The following is a 23,658-nucleotide window of genomic DNA, read 5'->3' on the forward strand; positions in this document are numbered from 1 at the left end:
ACACACACACGACTCATGGACTGAATATCTCTGGAAAGCTACCCAATAAATGGGTCACCTCAGCTCCCGACTGGGAAAGAGCAAGGGGGCTGGAATGCAAGAGATAACTTTCGGACAGTTAGACTACTTTACCATGTGTAGGCACTTTAAAAAAAAGTATAAGAATTCCATCAGCTTTTGGTCAAACATCTGAACAGGGGAAGACCAAAGAAACCACAGATTCTGCCACAGCGTCTAGACAGGAACCACCTGGAGAGAGCCATGGCAGTGGGACAGCAGCTGCAAAAGCCCATCACACCAGCATCCCCTCAGCTGACGTAGCCCCAGGGCATCCTACAAGGACACATAGCATCTCTCTGGCCCTCAGACCTATTACAACTAGGCTGGCCTGCTCAGAAATGGCTCGCAAGGAGTACCTAAGCTCTCAAGCCTTCTTAAAAGACGTATAAAAAAGGACCAATATTGGATGAATGCCTAGAGTAGTCAAATTCACAGAGAAAGAATGTGGAATAGAGGTTACCAAGGGCTGGAGGGGAAGGGGAGCAGGGAGTTAGTGTTTCATGGTTATGGGGTTTCAGTTTGAGATGATGAAAGAGCTCTGGAGATGGATGGTGGTGCCAGTGGCATAACGACGTGAATGTACTCAAGGTCACTGACTTGGATATACAAAAAGGGTTAAAATGGTAAGTTTTATGTTATGTGTATGTTACCACAATTAAAAAAAACCATGAAAAATAGAAAAAAAACTTTTAAAAGAAATACAAAGACGACCCACTGATAAGCATCCTGTTTTACCCTGCCATCGTTCAAATGGCGCTGACAGGATTCCATGGATCACCTGAGTTCAGGGATCTTGGACAAAACCTGAGCTGAAAGGAAGTCTGAATATAAAGCAAGTCCAAAAGTCTCAGGGATCAATGGCTAAAAATAACTTTTCCAGCTGATGGTTTGGCTAAACAAATTAGGTTCCTACTTTCTAGATGTTTGGCTGATTTCTCATGCACGATTCCATTTTGGGGTCACAGGATAAAGAACAGCCAGCAATGGCATCAGGCAGATGCACACCCACAGCCCGCCCTGCCTGTGGCAAGGGTCTCGGCAAGCAGTGCCTGAGGGAGTCCCGCCAACACAAGCATCTCAGGCGCCAGGAGCCCGCAGGGACCCAAACTACCTACTTAACATGTTTACCAAGAAAATGTAGGAAGAAAGTAAAATCCTTCTAGCTTTAGCTACTGGGAAGGATGCCAGAATTTAAAGAGTACTGGGAATACCTAGACTACAAAGAAAACAAACATCAAATACTTTCCCTTCTACATAAATCACCCAATAACTAAATCTGCAGGGCCTGTCAGTTTACAGGAACATCAGCTTTTGTTTTTGCTTGAGGGTGAGTCTCCCCAAGTCTTCTGATCTCAAGGCTGGTGCCTTCCTGATGAGGGAGCGTTTTACCTGATGAGGGAGTGTTTCCACCTAAGCGAGAGAGATTTTTACACCCCATACCAGATTTTAGATCTATGTCCCACAAATTACACCCTCCTTTAGAGACTTCAGGGGAAGCTCTTGGCTAAGCAGGGTCCCGGGGCTGGACGAGCTGATAACAGGTGTAGATGGGGTGGGATACTGGTTGGAGTGTCAAGGGGGATGCTCAGCCTGGTGACCTAAGTCCCACAGTGTAGCAACTGCTTTCAAGTGATGTACCATCCAGGACTATGCAAGGGGTGGGGGGGTAAGTAGGGATGGTGGTGTGGATTTTCAGTATTCACCACCAAGCTATCAGTTAAGAATACTATACCCATTAATGAAAGATGACTCGACTCTATCAATAATAATAGACATCTAAGTGAAACGTGAACTATTAGCATAGGATAGACCCAGCTCAAGAGGGCATCTGGGGCTTCCCTGGTGGCGCAGTGGTTGAGAATCCGCCTGCCGATGCAGGGGACACGGGTTCGAGCCCTGGTCCGGGAAGATCCCACATGCCACGGAGCAACTGGGCCCGTGAGCCACAACTACTGAGCCTGCGCGTCTGGAGCCTGTGCTCCGCAATAAGAGAGGCCACGATAATGAGAGGCCCGCGCACCGCGATGAAGAGTGGCCCCCGCTCGCCGCAACTAGAGAAAGCCCTCGCGCAGAAACGAAGACCCAACAGAGCCATAAATAAATAAATAAATAAATAAAATTTTAAAAAAAGGCATCCATTGAAAACCTAGAACTAGTGTTTAACTCTTCACTGTTTCTGGGAACCAGAGTGGATTTCCTTAGGGCCCGTGAAGATTTGAGAAGAGAGGATACTGCAGGTGTGCATATCAGGCTCCCTGGTTAAGGATGACCAGCTTACTATCTAGTGATCCTGGGCAAGACACCCTACTCTTAAGGACCTCAGGGTCCTCATATAAAAGACATCAAATTAGGGTCTCCAACATCCTTCTCTCTTGGGAAGAAATTACACAAATATTGATAATCTTGATCAAGTCACTATAATTTACTTCACTGAATCACCCACAGCTACAGTGCTGCCTGTACATTACTTTAATAAAGTTGAAGAATATTCTAATGGTGGACTTAGTGCTGTTCCAGATATTACTCAGTTCAGCTGAGTGTCCATCCTTTGCAAGAATTCTGATCACTAAATTTGCTTAGTTGGGAGGTCACATAAGATTTTTTTCTCTTCCAAATGAGTTTATGAGAGTTCAGCCGAATACATGCAAAAGTATACATTTTTCTCTAAAGTTCTCAAAATATCACCCAGTCACCTTCTGAACTCTAAACACATCAGTTCAGAATAAAACACTAAGTTTAAAAACTCTCCAAATCTTTTGAATATCTAATGGCCCCTTAGAGCACACCTAGAGCTGCCAGTCAGGTGGTCCAAACCCATCTCCTTGGCAAGAAGACCAGGGAAGATGCAGCGGCTCACCCATGGTCTCATGGGGGTCAGTGGCAGGACCTCCACTTGGGACTCGCAGCCCAGACAGCAGGGCTGCGCTTTCCTCCTAAATGACCCTGGGTGAGACCAATGTGCCAGCTTTTTGTTCCTATAAGCCTTTAAACCTTATTCATTATGAAATGGTGATTTTAGTTCTCCCATCAGAAGCTGTGTCTATATAATGGAAAAACATCTGTGTTTTGTAGTTGATGGAGAAAAAAATATAGTCCTGGGCAAGACACCCGAGTCTTGACACTGGCGGAGAATGGCAGCCCGAGAGACCCAGCCAGAGTTTAAATCGACCAACGGGAAATGCGGAAATTGTTTTCTTTTCCTTGATGATGGCCAAGATAACTTGGAAAACGCTAAAAAGGGGGGTCATCTTATGAATGTGTTGACACACTAAACTCTAACTGGAGTCATCAGGTCTATGGTAACTCCGAGGTGGTTTTCTGAAAAGGAAACACACAATGATTCACCAGAAGACATGACACAGTCTGGAAGAGTCCCAAACATCAGGTTGGAGAAAGTGAAAACACAGCAGATCAAAGAGGGCTCCACTCGGAGTGGAGGAATCCCAGAGAAAAGCCTCTTGAGTCAACGCTGCCGGGCTCCGAATTCATTCTGAACCTTTAGCGGCCACAGTCCACCTAATTCTAAAACTGTACATGCCAGGAAGTCCTGATGTAAACACAAACAAACAAAACCCCTCCTGGCTAAGAGGAAAGTAGAGAATGAAAAGGGACGGTGAGAAGAGAAGCAGCTGTCTCGCTGTCTCCAGTATCTGCGGTATGAGGACTCAATCCTTGGGACGATGGATTATTCCAGATTTATGTCCTGGCCTGGCTTATCCTTGTCACTTCCTCCAACTCATTGGGCCTGCCCCTGCCAACACAAAGTGGAATGCTGAGATGGTGAGCCACATGGCCGAAGATCTGTCTCAATTCCCCAGACTTCACACTTTCCGCGTCCTTCCTACCCCAACAGGAGGGCAGCATCAGTACCAGCATCTGCAGCCGCAGGGGGTGCTGGGAGAGGGAGAAGGGAGAGGAGATAGGGCGAACGAAAGGGGTGGAGGGCCGCCTTGTTTCACCAGTTCCACGCCCACCTGGTGAGTTAGATGTCTCCTGTTCTCACTGTTCTCACTCGCTGGGAGAGCTCTTGAGTCCAGCAGGCCTTGACAGGACTTACAGGCCAGCTGGGAGGAGCATCTGATCACCAAGAGTTCCAGCAGGGCCAAAAGCCAATAGAAAAGAAATCGGCAATACAATCAGCTATTAATCTACACTCTAAATGGACCAGTGGGGTTGCTGACACAGAAATCAGAAGGCTGGTATTTCTTTACAAGCCTTTTGCTTTTGAATGAGCAAAAGCATAACAACATTTTAAAAGAAAGGAAGAAAGAACACTTACCTGAAGGAAGCGATGATTGCTGTAACTTCATCATCTGGATAAAACTGAGTGATTGCATGATGGGCCCCCAGCAATTCCTTCCCATCTTTCCACCAAGAAATAGCTGCACTGTCCTGGTATATATTAGGTATGTTGATCGAGCAATTAAACTTGACATCTTTGTGTTCAGAAAGTATTATGTGGCCGACCGTGTGATTAAATGCAAGAGGCGGTAGGGACGTGGACCTGGCGGACGTCACTCCGGGAAGGGCTGCATTTCCGGTGTGCGGTCTTCCAGGCTGGATGGGTGGAAACATGGAGGTGGGCTGGAACCCACTGGTGTGAGGAAAGGAAAATGGTGTGTGGTCAGTCTGCAGGCTTCCCGGGAAAGAGCCGGGGAACAGCGGGTTGGGCTTGGTTTCTTTGCTCACCTCAGCAACAGCTGCAAAACAGAAGATTGGATTTTTAGTCTTTTAAATAATGGAGTTTTCCAAGTAGGTCCCCAACTTAACAGGCCATGATGAGAGAGTAACGGATATCCTGAATGTCCTCAGAAAGCATGAGTGGAATTTATTTAACACACACGAATAGTATGAATATTCTCTTTCACAAGTTCATTCATTTGCTTACTTCCTTCTTTCTAAAGAATACGTAAGAAATATAATGCCCCCATCAAAATTTTTTCTTTTTTTAAATTGAGACATAATTGATATATATATAACATATTTGTTTCAGGTGTACAATGCAGTGATTCCATATTTGTATATTTTGCCAAATGATCGCTGCAATAAGTCTAGTTAATATCCATCACCACACATAGTGAGACACTTTTTTTCCTGTGATGAGAACTTTTAAGATCTACCCTCTTAGCAACTTTCAAATATATGATACAGTACTATTAACTACAGTCAGCATTAACTCCATTACGTCGCCAGGACTTACCTATTTTATAACTGGAAGTTTGTATCTTTTGACCACTTCACCCATTTTTGTTTGGCCACCGCGCCGCGTGGCATGTGGGATCTTAGCTCCCCAACCAGGGATCGAACGCACGCCCCTTGCATTGGAAGCACGGAGTCTTAACCACTGGACCGCCAGGGAAGACCGTCACCCATTTTTTGAGATTCGTGGCTCATTCCAAATCCCTCAGACCCATCTCACCAGCACGGCAGGCAGGTGATGGCGCCTGAGATCACCTTCCTGCTGTCTGCTCAGTCACAGGACTATGCTTGGCCAACAGTCTTGCAAAGGCTGCTACTGGTCACATAGGGGCGAGTTTGCAATTCTCGTGCCTCAGCATGACCCACCCTAGGCATGGGGGAAAAAAAAATCAACCTGTGCTTATGTCACCAGCTATAGAATGACTTGGGGCTTCCAGCAACATGCTTGCCTGCAGGAATAGACCTGGAAATATTTTGATTTCATCTGACCCACAAGAATTTCTAAAAATATAGGCTCACAACAGTTGTCCTTTTAGTTTTAATGGCATTTTTGGAACGTACCTTCTATACTAGTTGTAATTTATTCAAATACTTTGACCACGGGTGGTGAGACAGGCAGGGAGGAGAGACACAGGCTGGCATCTTGTGGGCGAGTGACCGGGGGTACACAGAGGCGCCCCATGCCTGCTCAAGGCGCCTCCTGCCTCCCGCCACGCTCAGGACGTCACACCCTCCTGCACTCCTGAGTGCGCGTGTGCAGGGGGTGCAGACTTAGCAAACGAGAACAGAAGACACCCAGTTAAACTTGAATTTCAGATCAACAACAAGAAATTTTTAGTATAGGGACTTCCCTGGCGGTCCAGTGGTTAAGACTTTGCCTTCCAGTGCGGGGGCTGCAGGTTCGATCCCCGGTTGGGGAGCTAAGATCCCACATGCCTTGCGGCCAAAAAACCAAAACATAAAACAGAAGCAATATTGTAACAAATTCAATAAAGACTTGAAAAATGGTCCACATCAAAAAAAATAATCTTAAAAAAATTTTTTGAGTATAAGGATTCAGTTAAGTACTTATTGGGTGAATGGAGGTACAAGCAGATTTGGGGGCAAAAGCGGGGATCTGAGAATTTATACCTCTGGCTTCCCCCCTGCAGGTCACTCTGGACCACACTTATCCCTCAATGGAGGGCCGGGGCTCCTGCCAGGGAGTCCTCTCCATCCAGCTCTCTCTCCCCCACCAGGTCAACTCTCACAGTTGCTGCATTTGGGAACTGCATCCGGGGTGAATGCCAGGTTGGAGGACAAGAGGTTTCACTGTAAGAAACCAGGGAGAGCTCATTGCTTATCCTTGAGGCTGAGGTCTCAGGGGCTCTGGGAGTGCAGGGGTTCTCTGCAGGCTCTGGGGGAGGGCTTTGTGGGTCGGCTGCTGGCTGGCCTTGAGCTCAGTCGTCCAGACAGATTAGTGTGCTGTGATGGGAGTGGTAATTTATTCCAAGGAGTGGAGGTCAGGGTGATTCTGCAGAGAGGGGCCCCTGCCTCTCCTGTCGTCTCCACGCCAGGCAAACTTTATGTTCAGGAATGGTAGGAAGAAGTGAAGCCCATCTTCTCTGATTTGGGGGGTCCCTTCTGCAGTAATGGATGCTCCCCATCTTGTCTGATTTGGGGATCCCTCTGCAGTAATGGCTGCTCTGGCTATTTATCTTATGCCTGCAGACCCTACTCAGAACACTCTTTTTCTACAGGCTTCAAAGCACTTACAATTCACCTCTGCCTCTTGGAGGCAAACTTACCTGCAGTCTTTCCTATTTCTTCAGGTGGGGAGTCAGGGGTTTTGTCCAAATAACTTTTTTGTTGTTGTGTGTTAAATATAAGGCAAAAAAGTAGAGTGGGAGAAGCAAATGACGCTTCCTTTGGTTTGTTTAATTTCCTTAAAAACATTGAACATTCCTGGGACTTCCCTGGCGGTCCAGTGGTTAAGACTCTGCCTTCCAATGCAGGGGACGCAGGTTCAACCCCTGGTTGGGGAACTAGGATCCCACATGCGGCGGGGCAACTAAGCCTGTGCACTCTGGAGCCCGTGAGCCACAACTAGAGAGCCCACGTGCTGCAACTACTGAGCCCACACACTCTGGAGCCCACCTGCCACAACTAGAGAGAAGCCCCACATGCCGCAAGGAAGAGCCCGCACACCGCAACGAAAGTTCCCGCACGCCACAACTAAGACCCGATGCAGCCAAATAAATAAATATTTTTAAAAAAAAATGAGCATTTCTAATTATAAAGGTAACACAAGTCTGTTGTAAAAAATTCAACTATTTATGGGAGCACAGAAAGTATAAAATGGAAACCTGTTTTGTAATCCCAACCGCGCAAGATAACCTCTAGTTATAGTCTGGGGTATAAGCTTTAGTTTACTATGAGCTGAGCTGCTCATTGAACGAACTAATGGCAAAGCCACCCGGTCAGATGACACCACTGAAACTGGGGAGCAGTCAAAACCCTGTAATCACTATGGATGGTTTAAAAGATAACTGATCTCCACAATTTCATTTGCCAGAAGCTGGTAGTACGATTTAATCGCCAACAGATATTTATATAATAGCACCTCCAGGTCTAAGATTTGCTGTGACTGTCTAATGGGATACGGAAAGGCACCTGCCCCAGGAGAGGGGCAGCAGAGGGTCCCAGGAGTTAAAGGGGGGAGGGGACACAGCTAACTGTGTGCTCATGGGAGGCTTTCCCTGATCTCCCCACCGCCACCCTGTCTAGTTAAACCTCCGAGGTCAGGTGCTGGGACCCTCCCCTTTTGTAACATCTGTAATTACTCATTCAATTCTTTCTCCCCTGCCAGGCTGACTGAAAGCCCCCCACACTGTAGTCAGTTCCTCGGAGGTGCTCAAAATAGGTTTGTTGAATGAATAAGTAAGGGCATGAATTAAAGGAGGGGTAGGGGAGGAGGGACAGGGTTTCAAGGGGCAGAGGTGGTGGAAAACTGGAGCGAAAGAAAGAGGCCCTAATAGTTTGGGAACACCAGTTTAGCTGCAGGGTGGTGCTTCTGTGCTAGGAGAAAAATGAGAGATCCAGTGAAATTAGGCTGAACGTGGAGAGCCCCGAATCCCTGCTGAGGGAATAGGGATTCCTGGAAGGTTTCTGAGCAGGGGAGGGAGAAGATCAGAGCCGTGCTTGACGGAGCCGTGGACATCTGCCTGAGAGGGAGGAAGAGGAGCAGGAAGGAGGAGGCCAAGAAGTAGGAAACACGGCAGGAAGGTATCGGAGCCCTAACTACGGGAGGGGCCAGGAAGTAGCAGGAAGGATGCAGGAAAGAGAAGAGGGGCTGATCCCAACAGCGTCCTCGAGTATCGCCATCATGCCAAAAACAAAGGTCAGTTTCAGATGCAAACCACTACATACAGAATGGATAACCAATGAGGTCCTACTGTATAGCACAGGGAACTATATTCAGTATCTTGTGATGAGCCATAATGGAAAAGAATATGAAAAGGAATGTATATATAAGTATAACTGAATCACTTTGGTGTACAGCATTAGTTAACACAACATTGTAAATCAGTTATACTTCAATAATTTAAAAAAATATATATTTAAAAAAAAGATACGTCAGTTTGACACCAAATGTTTAGGAAGAGCGTAACACAGGGTAGTTCTCAGGAGGGGACACCTGGCAGCTTTATCCTGGCCATTGCTTGGATAGTGTGGCCCCCATGGGGAAAATGGGGATGGTAATAATGCTGTCCCACAGGGTTGCAGTTAGGAATAAAGGAGTCATTACTATGTTTGGCTCATAGTAAGCGCTCAGTAAACATTAGCTATTATTACTTCTATTACTTTCTCTTTGTATCAGTAAAACCTGCCATGGCCCAGTACTTGAGAACTGCTGATCTACAGGGGTTGACGCTGAGGGCTGAACAACAATGCACACTTGGTGAGGTTCTCACTGCACAGCTTTGGCAAGGAGTGGGGCTGGGATGGGGTGCTGCCATCCGCATAGTCTTCAGTGTAAATGGTGCTTTACAGTATGTGCTGTGCAGTGCATAACCTCGCCAGCTGTATATGGGGGCGTTGACTGAATACGGATAATGTGGAAAAAGGCAAGATGAAAACCATTCCAAGGTTTTGGACCCCAAAGTCAGGGCAATGATCAATTAGAAATTACATTTTAAGCTGCTGATTTTTCAATGTTCTGACTACTTCAGTTGTATAATGTCCCTCCCCCTGTTTTTCCTCACAGAAGTGGAAGACTTTAAAATTATTTTGTTGGCGGGGGGAGGTAGTGACGGTAGGAGGATGCGATCAGACCAAAAATTTTTTAAACTTTTACTTTTTATTAACGTGTTCCTGTCAATTCATTTTCAAGATGACAAAAGCAAACGTGGTGGGCCTGTTTGATGATCCCCATTGTGGAGACAATGTTTTTAGCCAGAGTCAGAGGTGTATTAAAAGCCCACAGCCAGAGTCTTAATGAGAATTTGGTCCTCTCTCCATGGCACACGTGGAAAAGCAGGCTGCCACTGGAATTCACGAGAAATCTTCCCCTTCCCTTCCCCACTCCCATCTTCTTTCACGGTTATTTTCTCATGTGGACGGGACAGCAGCTAAAGTGGGAAGTTTGGCCTCACAAGCAAATGCAGCTGAACAACTTGGATAACTGGCCTCCCACTCAGGTCCAAGGGTAGCTGTCCACATGTTCCAGCAGTTCTTTTGCCCACCCCAGGGGGCCACATCCATCCAGTCCTGGAGGTGGTCGTGGAGCGCCCCTGCTGTGTGCCCCTGAGTTTCCAATGACCACCCAGGCCTTGACCAGATTCCAAGGCCAGCTTCATAAAGACAAGGATTGTGTTACCATCATCTTCCTCCAGTGCTCAGCACGGGGACAGGCCCATGGGATACGATTAGCAAATGTTTCTTCAGCCAACGAATAAAGTGATTAGACCTATTGTCCATTGTTTGAGGTTTGCCTTGCTTTTCTGAACAAATTTGCCTGCAGCTTCCTTGAGGGCTGGAGGCGGTATCCTCTGAACCCAGCCTGATGCCTGGCACAGAGCTGATATGCAGCGAACACCTACAGAATAAATGGGTGTGATGCGGGCAGGGAGGATTCTGAAGGGTGAGCCGGGAAGAGAGGTGGTCCAGGCAGGGACACTGCTGTGGCTGGGAGTGGGACTGTGGTGGGACTGTAGCCAGGCCTCTGCAGCAGCATCTCCTCCCCCAACCACCTGCAGCTGCCGTGGGGCAGATACTGAGGACCACAGCCTCTTAGACTCAAAACTGGTCAGTGAGGGGATGCTAGGGAAGGAGCTATTTTCTGAACTAAAAACAGAGTTCCCATACGATCCCACTCCTGGGCATATATCTGGAGAAAACTCTAATTCAAAAAGATACATGCACCCCTATGTTCACAGCAGCACTGTTCACAATAGCCAAGACATGGAAGCAACCTAAGTGTCCATCGACTGATCAATGGGTAAAGAAGATGTGGTACATATATACAATGGAATATTACTCAGCCATAAAAAAGAATGAAATAATGCTATTTGCAGCAACATGGATGGACCTGGAGATGATCATACTAAGCGAAGTAGGTCAGAGAAAGACAAATATATGATATCACTTATATGTGGAATCTAAAATATGACACAAATGAACATATCTACAAAACAGAAACAGACTCAAGGACATAGAGAACAGACTTGTGGTTGCCACGGGGCGGGGGGGAAGGATTGGGAGGGAGTTTGGGACTAGCAGATGTAAACTATTATATATAGAATGGATAAGCAACAAGGTCCTACTGTATAGCCCAGGGAACTATATTCAATATCCTGTGATAAACCATAATGGAAAAGAATATGAACAATGTATATATATATATGTATAACTGAGTCACTTTGCTGTACAGCAGAAATTAATACAACATTTAAATCAACTATACTTCAATAAAATAAATTTTTAAAAGTAAGCTATCTTCTGTGTGATCAAGTAGCGCATCCCACCCTTAAATCCATGAATATTTGCTGAGTGCTTGCTAAGCGTGCATGATGGCAGGCGGGCTGGTGGGCAGTGATGCTTGGGGGTTGGCCAGCAACTCTGTGGTTAGAGAGCCAAGGCCCACCCAGTCCCTGGATGCCTGACCCATGACCTCAGGAAAGCTCCGTCACGCTCTGACCCCCTGCAAGGATAGGAGTACCCGGCGGGGTGGGAGAAGACGATCAGATGATCAGCGCCTCCACAGACACCAGCTGCTGCTGTGACTGGCCTACATCTGAACCCGGCCTGTTGACCACACGAAGGAGGAATTGCTGGGCCTTGTGGGAATGGGTGCTGGGACTAATGGGTAAGGTCTGTCTTAGACAATGCATAGAGAATGGCAACGCTGGAGCAACGTAATTGCCACCCATGAATGAGAGCAAAAAGCATACTTCAAGTCTGTGAAGTAACCCCCTTCAGCCTGCACCCCACTTTTTGACTTGAGCATTTGACTTTTTCTTGGTAGAAGTGCTTTGCAAAAGAAGCTTCACCAGCAGACTGCGACCACCCCAGTCCTTTCTGTTAAGTGGGCATTGATGCAATCAGAAAAGAGAGCTCTAAGGAATCTCTCCAGGGCTGGTCTTCACCACTCTTTCCCAGCGTGAGCTCCTTTAGATTTTTATTGAAGCTTCAGGATCACAGCCCAAGGTGGATAAAGGAAGCAGCGGCTGCTGAAATCGCAGGTCCCGGGGTAGTAGGTGGAGTGGCAACCTTACGCCGCCTCCCTGACCCTGGAGTCCCTCCAAGCTGCAAGAGGAGGGTTGGGCAGGGCGGCAGCTGCGCGGGAGGGAGAGTGCAGGCTGGTTTTATGTGCCATCAGCCTGCTTTACTACCCCGAAGACCTGGGAAGGGACCGGAAGCACCTTGGCCGGATGGGTCAAATAACGGCAGGGCTGAAGTGCCAGCCAGTGGGACCCACACCCCCGGGCTCTTCCTACTCCTTCTCAGACAACAGAACAGGTGGGGACATGAGCCGAGCTCTCTGAAGTTCAGCCTCAAAATCCGGAGACCCAGAGGAGGCTACAAGAGAGAGGACTTATCCCTGAACTCCTAGGGGTTCTTTGCTCCCCACCGCGGGGCAGGAGGATGCACTTTTGCCCAGGCGCTAAGGGTTCCTCAGCCTTGCTGCCCACGGTGGGATCTGCTATCAAGCAGGCCCCAGCGGTTGGGAGGAGAAAGGCCCCATTCTGGGGTGGGTTTGCAGTTTACAGAAAAGGCTTTTTGGCATCTGGAATCCTGTTTGTGCCCACTCCCCGTCCCTCCCCCTTGTCACACCCTGTGTCGGCCCCCCCCAGGAGAAAGGGCTGTTATGTGGACCAGAGCCCCCCCATTCCATGTGTGCCCCCCAGGCTGATGTTTGAATCGTGTCCGTGGGCGCTTCGCTGTCACTTGGTTAAAAACTCCTCCTCTCACCCCCGAAGATGGCTGAGGCCAAACCCAGAACAAGCAGAAACTGTCTACTTAGAATCATTTCACTTTATGCAAACGCAAAGGATTCTCAGTTGATAAAGCGTAGCAACACTGAATGAGAGGACATTTTAAAAAAACCTTCAACCTGAAATCACCTGACCTGATTGTCCCCAAATTGTAAATGGTAAAAATTAACTTGAGTGCACAGCACTCCGCCACTTGGAGAGAATTAAAAAGAAGAAGGGCCATTCATGGGATAAATGCACCTAGTGCAGGAAAAGTGCAGGCAGAAACCGAGAGCTGACCTGAGGGAAGGGGCCCCAGCAGGGGCTTTACCGGAAAGAAGGGGGAGTAATTGGTGGGTTGCTTGTGCCTGGAGGGGTCACAGCCTCAGCAGAAAAAAGCAGAGGTGACAGTGAACCACTGAGATGCCTGCACAGGGTAAAAAGTGGGGTTGGTATAAAACATGGTGTTGGTGAGTCAGATTTTCTACGCAGGTTCCGGGGAGGCAGGCACGGGGTTGCCAGATAAAAAACGGGATGCCCCAGTTATACTTGGATTTCAGATAAACAATGCCTATGTGGGTTATACTTAGTTAAGTAAATGCAACTTAGTATCCTTTAGCACAAACCAGCTAGAGCCAGAGCCCAGGGAGCTCATTGCCGCCCTCCCCCTAGGCTGGCCTCCTGGGGCGTAGAGCAGGATGAGGGAGGGGTGTAGAGGGGCAAACAGGGACCCCAACACACCAAGCAAGCTACCCAGCCTCTCTGTGCCCTCACCTGGAGGATGTGCGGGGGCTCGGGCCTCTGAGCCAAACCCATGATTATCAGGGTTACTCCTCACTTCCCCTGGCCCCCTAATGCATTGGCTCCCCAAAAAAAGACTGGAGCCCCACAGGTGCCTCTCCCCCTTGCTTGGCCTTGTGCACACACTTTAGCAGTAGAAGCTCCAAGGAACTCCAAGGGCTTTAGGCAGCCCCCCATAGCCCCCTTCAGCCTGCACCTCACTTTTTGACTTGAGCATTTGACCGTTTCTTGATAGAAGTGCTTTGCAAAAGAAGCTTCCCCAGCAGACTGCGACTGACTGACTCTTCCCCATCATTTTCTAACTCTCCACCGTGCTTTCAAAACCAGCAGAACATCAGGATCTCTAGGGAAGCTTTTAAAGTTCTGATGCCTAGGTTTCACCCAGAGCTTGAATTAACTGGCCAGCAGTGCAGCTTAGGCATTGGGATTTTAAAAAATCTCCTCTAGTGATTCTAGAGGAATGAGGGTCAGACCTAATTCCTAGAGAATTAGGGAATGGATCCATCCGGTGGCTCAAATCATCTTGGGGGTGGGGGGGGGCTCCTGAAGGTTTAGCCCTGATGCTTAGAATCCATGTGGCTTGGGAGGGTGGGAAGAACAAGAACCCTGGTGCCTGAGTTCAGTCCCAGCTCTGCCACTCAGAGGCCAGATGCCAGTCCCTTGTCCTTCTGAGACTCAGTCTCCTCATCTGTGAAGGTAACACCTCCTTCTCTCAGAGATCAGAGCAGAACACTGCACACGGAACACTGCGCAGGCACACGATCCATGCCAGTTATGGCTTTCATAACATGAAACATCTGATCTGCCTTGTTTCAAAGGTGCAACTAGTCACGTCTGGACTATCAAAGGCCAACACATGGAACCGATTATGCTGACTTAGATCATTCAGCCTCTTGCAGTGAAACAGGAATATATGTTTACCCAACCAAGGGTGGCTTTCCTTCTCTTTCCCCTTTGGCAGCATGCCAAGTGTCACAGAAAGGCTGAGGGGACACTTTCCGGCCAGGGATGTGAAGCAGCCGCCCCCCTGGTCCCCGTGTCGTCTGGGGCTGCTTCTCTGCAAGAACCAGCTATGGTTTTCACAAGACCCAGGGGAGATACTCTGTCCCCAAGTTTAACTCCTCTGTCCTGCCACCCCTGACACACATCCTCCAGCCCACCAATACCTGAAATCCTATTAATTTTAGCCTTTCTTTTCAGGAAAAAATATTTCCTTTTAAAACGTGACCATCGCTAAAGACCAAACACCTTAGCAAGCACAGTTTGTCCAAGTCTTTCCTAAGTGACAGAGGGCACAGAATTCCCTCCAAAAACAGAGTAGATGGACTTTCCCCTATTTCTTCCACTAAGTACACCTAAAAACACTGGGCATTATATTGATAAATAAAACGAACATTTTTTAAAACCCTGAAGAGTGGACAGATGGTAAACCGACTAGGGACCTCAGGACCCAGGAACAACATGATGACGAATTCCCTGGGTCTCCTTTTGTCCTGTGTGTCCCAGATTTGGAAATGCTAACAGGCAAAGACAAAAAACAACAACAAAAGCCTGCTATCTCTAGTCAAAGGACTAGGAAAGGGCACCTCAGCAAGACAGAAGGCTTTTAAACAGTAAACTGCTCTCCTCCAGGCGAACAGCCCAGGAAAAACCATGGCCCCATCCCCACCCATGCCAGCAAAGGTCAAGTGGGGAGCCTAGACTTGGACCCTTACCAGGCTGTAAGGAGGTGCCACAAATGTTCCACTGGGTGGTATCAGAGAGGGCCAAGGAGGGAACTGGCACTTTCATCCCTACTGGTTGGTGTTAGTAAAGCCCACGTGGGGAGCCTCGACTTTTATTCCCACATGGCATTAACAAGGCATCCCTCCTCGTCCCCAGCAGGGTGGTATCAGAGGAAGCCTAGTAGAGATTCAGGGCTTTCACTACTCCCTAGCGTCAGTGGAGGTCAGGTGGGGAACAGTTGGAAAGTGATCAGGCACTCCTACCCCTCCCTCAGCCAGAACTCCCACCCAACCCCTGACCAGCAGTAATGAGGACGAGGACCATCCCACACTTAGATGTCAATGGAGGCTGAGTGGGGAACCTAGGATTCTACCCCCACCAGGCAGTGAGGCCCCTTACCACAGCGTTTCAGAGAAAACCAAGTAAAACAAAAGACAAATAAGTCAGACTCATAGTACCCCAAATGTCTAGGTTTCAATTAAAAAATTCTATCTGAAACTGAACGAAATACAAACACCAAGATGACAGAGAATTATCTGAAAAAGCTTTTAAAGAAGGAATCATAAAAATACTTCAATGAGCAATTACGAATATGAAACACATGAATAAAATAGGAAGCCTTAGCAAATAAATACAAAGTCTCAGTAAAGAAAGAGAAGATTGAGAAGAGAAACAAATGGGAATTTTTGAACTAAAAAATACAATAACCAAAATAAAAAACTCAGTGGATGTGCTCAACAGCAGAATGAAGGGGCAGAGGAAAGAATCAGTGAACCAGAAGATAGAGCAATAGAAAATTATCCAATCTGAACAACAGAAAAAACTGAACAGAGCCTCTGCAACCTGTAGGACTATATTACTAAAGAGCTAACATTTGTATCATAAGAGTCCTGGAAGGAGAAGACAAAGATGGCAAGGCTGAAAAAGCACTTGAAGAAATAATGGCTGAAAACTCCCCAAATATGACAAAAGATATAAATCTACAAAATTAAACATCTGAATGAACCCCAAATAAGATAAACCCAAAAAATATCCACAGCAAGGTACATTATAATCAAACTTCTGAATACTAAAGACAAAGAAAACATTTTGAAAGCACTGAGAGAGAGAGATGACACCTTACCTATAGGGAAAAACCAATTCATATGACAGTGAATTTCTCATTAAAAACCATGGAGGATAGAAGGAAGTGGCCTTTTCCTAAGTGATGAGAGAAAAGGAATGTCAACTCAGAATTCTTCTGGAATGAAGGGGAAATCAAAATATTCTCATATTAAGGAAAACTAAGAGACTTTGTCATCAGCAGACCTACTGTAAAAGAATAGCTAAAGGAAATTCTCTAAACAGAAAGGAAACAATAAAAAAAGAAAACCTGAATCATCAGGAGGGAGGACAAAACACAGAAAGCAAAAATACTGGTCAATACAATAGAATTTCTTCCTCCTCTTGATTTTTCCAAACTATGTCTGATGGTTGAAGAAAAACTGTAACACTGTCTGATGTGGTTTTATATATGAAGAGGAAATATTTAAGATAATTGTGCTTTAAATGGGGGAGGTAAAGGGACTTAGAAGAAGGTAGGGATTCTATAACTCACTTGAACTGGTAAAACATCAACACCTAATAGACCACAAATTACATTAAATGTAAATGACATAAATATTTCCATTAAAAGACAGATAATGGCAGAGTAGATTAAAAAACATGACCCAACTATCTGCCATTTACAAAAAATTCACTCCAAATATAATGATATAGGCAAGTTGAACAAAAAGATAGAAAAAAGACATCATGCAACCATTAACCAAAAGAAAACCAGGATGCCTACATTAACATCAGATAAAGTAGATTTTGAAACAAAGAAAATTATCAGAGACAGTAAGACACATTATGTAATGATAAGAGTCAATCTATCAAGAAGACATAGCAGTCTTAAATGAGTATGCGCTAAAGCAAAGAGCTTCAAAATATGTGAAGCAAAAACCGACAGAACTGAAAGGAGACATAAACAAATCAACAATTATAACTGGAGACTGCCAACATCTCTCTTTCAACAATCGATCAAAGGACTAGGCACAAAATAAGCAAGGATAAAGAAGAACTTGATGAGATTGCCAATGAAAAGAATCTAGACTACATTTATAGAACATTCCACCCAACAACAGAATACACATTCTTTCCAAATGACGATATAAACCAAGAAAAACCATTATCTTGAGCCATAAAGCAAATCTCAACGAATTTAAAAGAACTAAAATCATACAGTTTATACTCTCTGATTACAATGGAAATAATTATAAATTAATAACAGAAGGTAACAAGAAATTTTCCAAATACTTGCAAACTAAATGCCTAAATAATCTATGGATCAAAGGGGAAGTCTCAAGGGAAATTTTTTAAAAAATACATTGAATTGAATGAAAATGAAATTACAATGTATCAAAATATGTGGGACACAGTTGACACAGTTTTGAGGGGAAATTTTATTTAGTAGTCTAATCTCATAACATAGAGAAAGAAGAGCAAAGCAAACCCAAAACAAGCAGAAGGAAGAAAATAAATATAGGAAATGCATTGAAAAAAGAAAAGCAATAAAGCAAATCAATGAAACAAAGAGCTGGTTGTTTGACAAGATCAATAAAATTGATAAATCTCTAGCAAGACTGACAAAGAAAAAAAGAAGACAAAAATTACTAATATCAGGAATGAAACAGGGAATATCACTATAGACTCTGAAGACATCAAAAGTATAATAATTAAATACTGTGTTTGCAGCCAACTAAGCCCACCATGCTCTCTTCCCCATGGGAGCCCAGTGTGCAGTGGCTGCAAACAGCAGCCTCCTCGGAAGTACATGCAGCCTGTTGCCTGTATGGGTTGCTCTAAGGGACCCTGGAGACAGCCCTTTGTTGTGGACATTCATGTCTGGCATGCTAACCCCAATCTAGGCTCCAGACAGGTATGCACGGTGCCTTTGGAAAGCCCCAGGGCACAGTGGCCAGTGTCCACACTGGCCAGGTCATAATGTCCATCCACATCAAGTTGCAGAACAAGGAGCACGTGATTGATGCCCTGCGCAGGGCCAAGTTCAAGTTCCCTGGCCACCAGAAAATCCACATTCCCAAGAAGTGGGGATTTACTAAGTTTAATGAGGATGAATTTCAAAATATGGTGACAGAAAAGTGGCTCATCCCGGATGCCTGTGGGGTCAAATACGTCTCTAATAGTGGAAACTGAGTTTAATCACCAATGGCCAATGATTTAAACAATCATGCTTGTGTAATAAAATCCCACATAAAAGGCTTAAACAACAAGGTTTGAGGAGCTTCTGAGTTGGTGATGAGCTGGGAGGGCGGTACACCAGAGGGGGCATGGAAGCCCTGAGCCCCTTCCCACATATCTTGCCCTATGTGTCTCTTCCATTTGGCTGTTCCTGAGTTGTATCATTTATAATGAAACAGTAATCGTAAGTATAGCGCTTTCCTGAGTGCTGTGAATCATTCTAGCGAAGTATCAAAGCTGAGGGGGAGAGGACGCCATGAGAGTTCTGAATTTATAGTCAGCTGGGCAGAAGTGTGGGCAGCCTGGACACTCCATTTGAGCTGGTGTCTGAAGTGGGCGCTGAGGGGGGAGGCAGTCTTACGGGATTGAGCCCTTAACCTGTGGAGTCTCTGCTCACTCTAGGTAGTTCGTGTCAAAACTGAACTGAATGGTAGGACTCCCAGTTGATGTCCCCTTTGGTGGAGCCGCTGAAGCGAGGTTTTCTGTAACGTGCAAACAAATGTAAACCCCAAGGACATGGTAACATTACAGTGTTACCAATATAATTATGCGTGATCAAAGGATAGAGAGATGAGTGGGAATTAAAACACCGAATGGCGGGGAGGGGGTAGTGCTTTTGTCCAGGGCGAGGGGAGCAAGGGGATGAGACTAGAGAGGGGAGCAGTGGGGGGCTTCAACTGTACTGCTCATGTCTGATTTCTGATGCTGAGTACAGAGGTGAGTTTTATTCCTGTATATTCTTTTGTGTATCCTAAATATTTCATCACAAGATTTGAGTATGTAAATAAAAGAGTAAGTAAGAAAAAAAAATGTAATGGTAAAAAGAGAAAGATAGGCCTTTCTTCACCTGATAAGAATGATGGGCTCCCTCACTGAATCTTTCTTCCACCCGTAGGTCCCAAAATCATAATGTTGCAGGAAAAAGAGTGGGGTACAAGAGGGTGGTCTCAGGCGAGTCCCTGGGATGGGCCGCCAAGTGTAGGTTCTTGGCTTCACGCAGGAGAGAATTCAAGAGTGAGCGATAGTAAAGTGAAAGAAGGTTTATTCAGGGAGAAACGCACTCCATAGACAAAAGTGTGGGCCATCTCAGAAGGCAAGAGGTGCCAGGGTATGGGGGTTGCTGGTTTTTATAGGGGTGGGTAATTTCATAGGCTAATGAGTGGGAGGATTATTGCAACTATTTTGGGGAAGGTGCAGATTTCCAGGAATTGGGTCACTGCCCACTTATTGACCTTTTATTGTTGACCTGGGAACTGTCACGGCTCCTGTGGGTGTGTCATTTGGCTGATGTATTACCATGAGTGTATAATGAGGCTCAAAGTCTAGTGGAAGTCGACTCGCCTGCCATCTTGGACCTAGTTGGTTCTAAGCAGTTTATGTCATGTCCTCCAGGGCTAGGTCATTCTTTTAAAGGTTGTGTGCCCTGCCTGCTTCCTGTCTCAGTAAGAGCACTTGGCTTGAGGAATCATCCAGCCTCACAGTTCTCACCCTAGTCCAAGACTTGCTGTCTTCCCTGGATAAACATAACTATTTTATTCTTACCCTCAGTGGCCAGGTTCTGATACATGCCCCTGGGGGGACGGGTCCAGGGAGTGGTGTGAGGCTCTGCAGCCCTCCTCAAGAATCAGACACACTGGATCCATGGAGTGTAACAAGAGATGTGGCACACAACGGCCTGGACCCACGCAGGACAGGGTCACACCCCAAAGATTAAGTCCATAGGTCCTGGGTGGGACCTGGGCTTCTGTATTTTGAAAATGTTTCCTAGTTGACTCTCTCCTTGTCCTCGCAGCCAAAATGCTTTGGAGCTTTACATTCTACAATTTATTTTATAAAATAGTTCTAAATTTCTAAATATAAAATTATATCATAATATTGAATAATTAGACTTTTTTGTTGTTTGTTTGTTTGTTTTTGTATGTGTGAATATACATTTTTTATTTGTCTTGGATATCCACCTAAGAGTGGAATTGCTGGGCCATATAGTAACTTCATGTTTAACCTTTTAAGAAACTGCCAAACTGTTTCCAAAGAGGCCGCTCCCTTTTACATTCCCAACAACAGTGTATGAACGTTCCAATTTCTCCAAATCCTTGCCAACATGTTATTGGCCTTTTGTTGTTGTTGTTGTTGTTGTTATTCCCATCCTAATGTGTATAAAGTGATATCTCACTTATTTCCTCTCTAGTTTTTATTATTTACTTCCTTCTGCTTGCTTTGGGTTTAGTTTATTCTTCTTTTTCTAGTTTCTTATGGTGGAAGTTTAGGTTATTGGTTTGAGAGCTATCTTCTTTTCCAATATCAGTGTTTACAGCTATAAATTTCCCTCTTAGCACTGCGTTAGATGCATCCCATAAGTCCATAAGTTTTGCTGTGTTTTCATTTTCATTCACCTCAGAATATTTTCTAACTTTCTTTGTGATTTCTTCTTTGACCCATTCATTATTTAGTAGTGTTGTTCAATTTCTACGTTTGTGATTTCTTAAATTTCTTCCATTGTTAATTTTTAACTTCATTCCACGTGTTCAGAAAACACACTTCGTATGATTTAAATCCTTTTAAATGTATTGAGACTTAATTTGTGACCTAACATATTGTCATTTGTTTGGGTAGGTCCAGTATCCTCAGAAATACACCTCTGTGTTTCCAGACTATTCTATTGCCCCAGATAGAGCTGGAGGGGGTCCTTCATGGGGACACAGCCCAGGCAGCAGGGATGGGCAACTTCCCACAGTAAAGAAGCCACTGGTATGACTCATTTTTAAGAGATACCCCGCGCTGCCGCTGGCCCCACTTCTGGGCTGATGCCTGCACTCCTTTTGCCAGCGTCAGGTGCAGGGCTGGGGTCTGGCGGCGTCACACTCATGCAAGGCACCATGTCTGAACCTCACGATGAGAAAACATCCCAGCCCACTTGTCTCCTTCAGATGCAATCCATTTTCTGCCCACCAGGGGCCCCAGAATCACCTATCTGCAACCCGCCCCCCACGCCATTTAATCAACGGAGATGTGGAGTTTCAGAAAGGCGAAGCATCACACCCCAGCTGCCCCTGCACGTTGAAACTGGGATGAGGACTTACATCTTCAGACTCTCAAAGTGGTTATTTTTTTTTTTAACCTAATGCTTTAGATCTCACGCTAAATCTAAGAGCTTCTTTTTTTCTTTGTCCCCAAACTTTCAAAGAACGTTGTTTTCATCCACAAATCTTCGAATCGTGTGCCAGAATTGGAAAAAGGCTTACAGGCTGCTTTCACTTCCTGCGTGGAGGCAGCCTGCCCTGAACTGCGGCGAGTGGAAAACGGGCCTCCAAAGACAGGCCACCCTTGGGAGCCCATGAATATTCATCACTTCGCTGTGCATTCAATAAGTAGCGCAGGGACAGAAAAGGACTTTCAGCAAGTTTGAGTCTATGTTCTAATATCCTCCACGAAGACAGCCTGTCCTTACTGGTAAAAAGATCATTTTCTAAAACGATAATGAAGTCGGTCTTCTATTAGTAGCTTTAAAAAGCCCCACGGCTTAACAATAGTAAAACAATCTCGTCTCCAAAATAAACAAGGCTTTCCTTTGTATGTCCAAGGAGAGGCAGGACCAGAGCTCAGGCACATTCTAAGGCGTCTCCTGGCCCTGAATGCCGTGGTAGCTAGAGCACCCAACCCCACCCCGTGCCCCAAAAAGCAGACTACAAAGAAAAGGGATCTGTCAGACAGTGTTTGCCTGATTGTCGAGCGCCAGCCTGAGACCTAAATTGTGAGGATGGGCCCCCTCCCCGAGTGAGCTGGGGCAGAGCTCTAACCCCATGATGATCAGATCCCGCTGGGCCCTTGGCTGGCTCCCCAGAAGCTAGACAACACCTTTGAAGGGATCGACTGGGAAAAATCCAGAAGACACCGTTAATGACTGCAGACAAGGAGAAACATACAAGCATAAAATCTGGTGCCACAAATATCTATGCATTGCTATTATGAAATGCAATGGTTTTTCTCCAAGCGTACATCTCTCAAACATGCTTAGCTTTTGGTGTAAAACTTCTCATATATGATATTGGTCCAAACATAAAGTCAACATCTGTCTCCTCTCTCTCTTTTTCTCCCTCTCCCCTCTGCCCTGCTCCTTCCCCCACCCCTGCCACCCCCAAGACTCGTGGAAAATCCATTTTATCATTAAGTGAAAGAAGCACTAACAGTGGATGAAATGGACAAAAGGATGAAATAAAATGGTTTCGAATGGAGTGCAGGTTTCTCAACAAACTCTTGAAGACATACTATCTTTCCTTCACTTGAAAACACCAGGACCTAAGGAGGTGACCTGGATGTGGCAGCTAGGCCAGGCCTACTGGATCCTGCTGGCTGACAGAGGCCCAGACAGAGTGGGAATGGCAAGGCAACCAAGAAGGGAGGGCTGCCCAGCTGCTCCAGGGGCTGGAGGGGCCAGGCTTCCAGGCCTCACAAAATTGGGGAAGACCTGGGCCCTCACTGTGGTTAAAAATCTTCCACACAGTTCAATAGCCACACTTCAGACAAAGAAAAATAAGGCCCAGGAAGGAGAAAGTGCTGGGTTGGTAGGTACTCTCGGTATTCTTGCTCTCCAAAGACGGGCTGCAGGATCCTTCTGCCAGGCTGCATTTTCAGCATTTTAGCTGGAGGCAGCAGGGCTGGAACAAGGAACAAGATAGGGAACAAGTTACCTCTGGGTCAGGGGTTAGCAAATGCCCAGAGTGTGGGATGCAGAGGAGTCTGGGCCTTTCCCAGGGTACCTGGGGGCTCGCTTACACCTGCCACCAAACAGGAAGCATCTGGAAACCAGGAGTGCACCTGGGCCTCCCTGTCCGGTCTATCTGCTACAAGACTACCTGCACACACCCACTCAGACACAGAACGTCATGGAAGAAACAAAGTCTCATTCTCTAGCCATTGCAGCCGGAAGACTGCATTTGGCGAACCTAGTTTTAGCTGGAAAAAAAGAAAAGGAATTATCTGGATGTTTACACTCAAACAACCCCCCAAAAAATTACGAAACCAAAACAAAACCACACCCACTTTAGAGTAGAGTGATGTGGGAAAAGCTGAGCAGGAATTGGACTTCATTTTTATACCTTCCTGAGAGGCACATGACAGGAAGCGATTCCTGGACTAA

At 46.0% G+C, this 23,658-nt stretch overlaps 1 protein-coding gene and 1 non-coding gene across 2 annotated transcripts in view; one reads left to right on the top strand and one right to left on the bottom strand.

Moving 5' to 3' along the window:
- Nucleotides 1-23,658, bottom strand: part of MERTK (MER proto-oncogene, tyrosine kinase) — a 114,660-nt gene that overhangs the window by 86,514 nt on the left and 4,488 nt on the right. The window contains exon 2 of the mRNA XM_061168771.1: nt 4,340-4,760. Coding sequence (XP_061024754.1) covers nt 4,340-4,760 — 421 coding nt within the window. The remainder of the gene's footprint in view (nt 1-4,339; nt 4,761-23,658) is intronic.
- LOC133074878 (small nucleolar RNA SNORA70) lies at nt 18,009-18,143 on the top strand. Its single transcript, XR_009697279.1, has one exon. It is a non-coding gene; the product is annotated as a small nucleolar RNA SNORA70 (small nucleolar RNA).

This window comes from Eubalaena glacialis, chromosome 14, assembly GCF_028564815.1.
Source record: "Eubalaena glacialis isolate mEubGla1 chromosome 14, mEubGla1.1.hap2.+ XY, whole genome shotgun sequence".
Lineage (NCBI taxonomy): Eukaryota > Metazoa > Chordata > Mammalia > Artiodactyla > Balaenidae > Eubalaena > Eubalaena glacialis.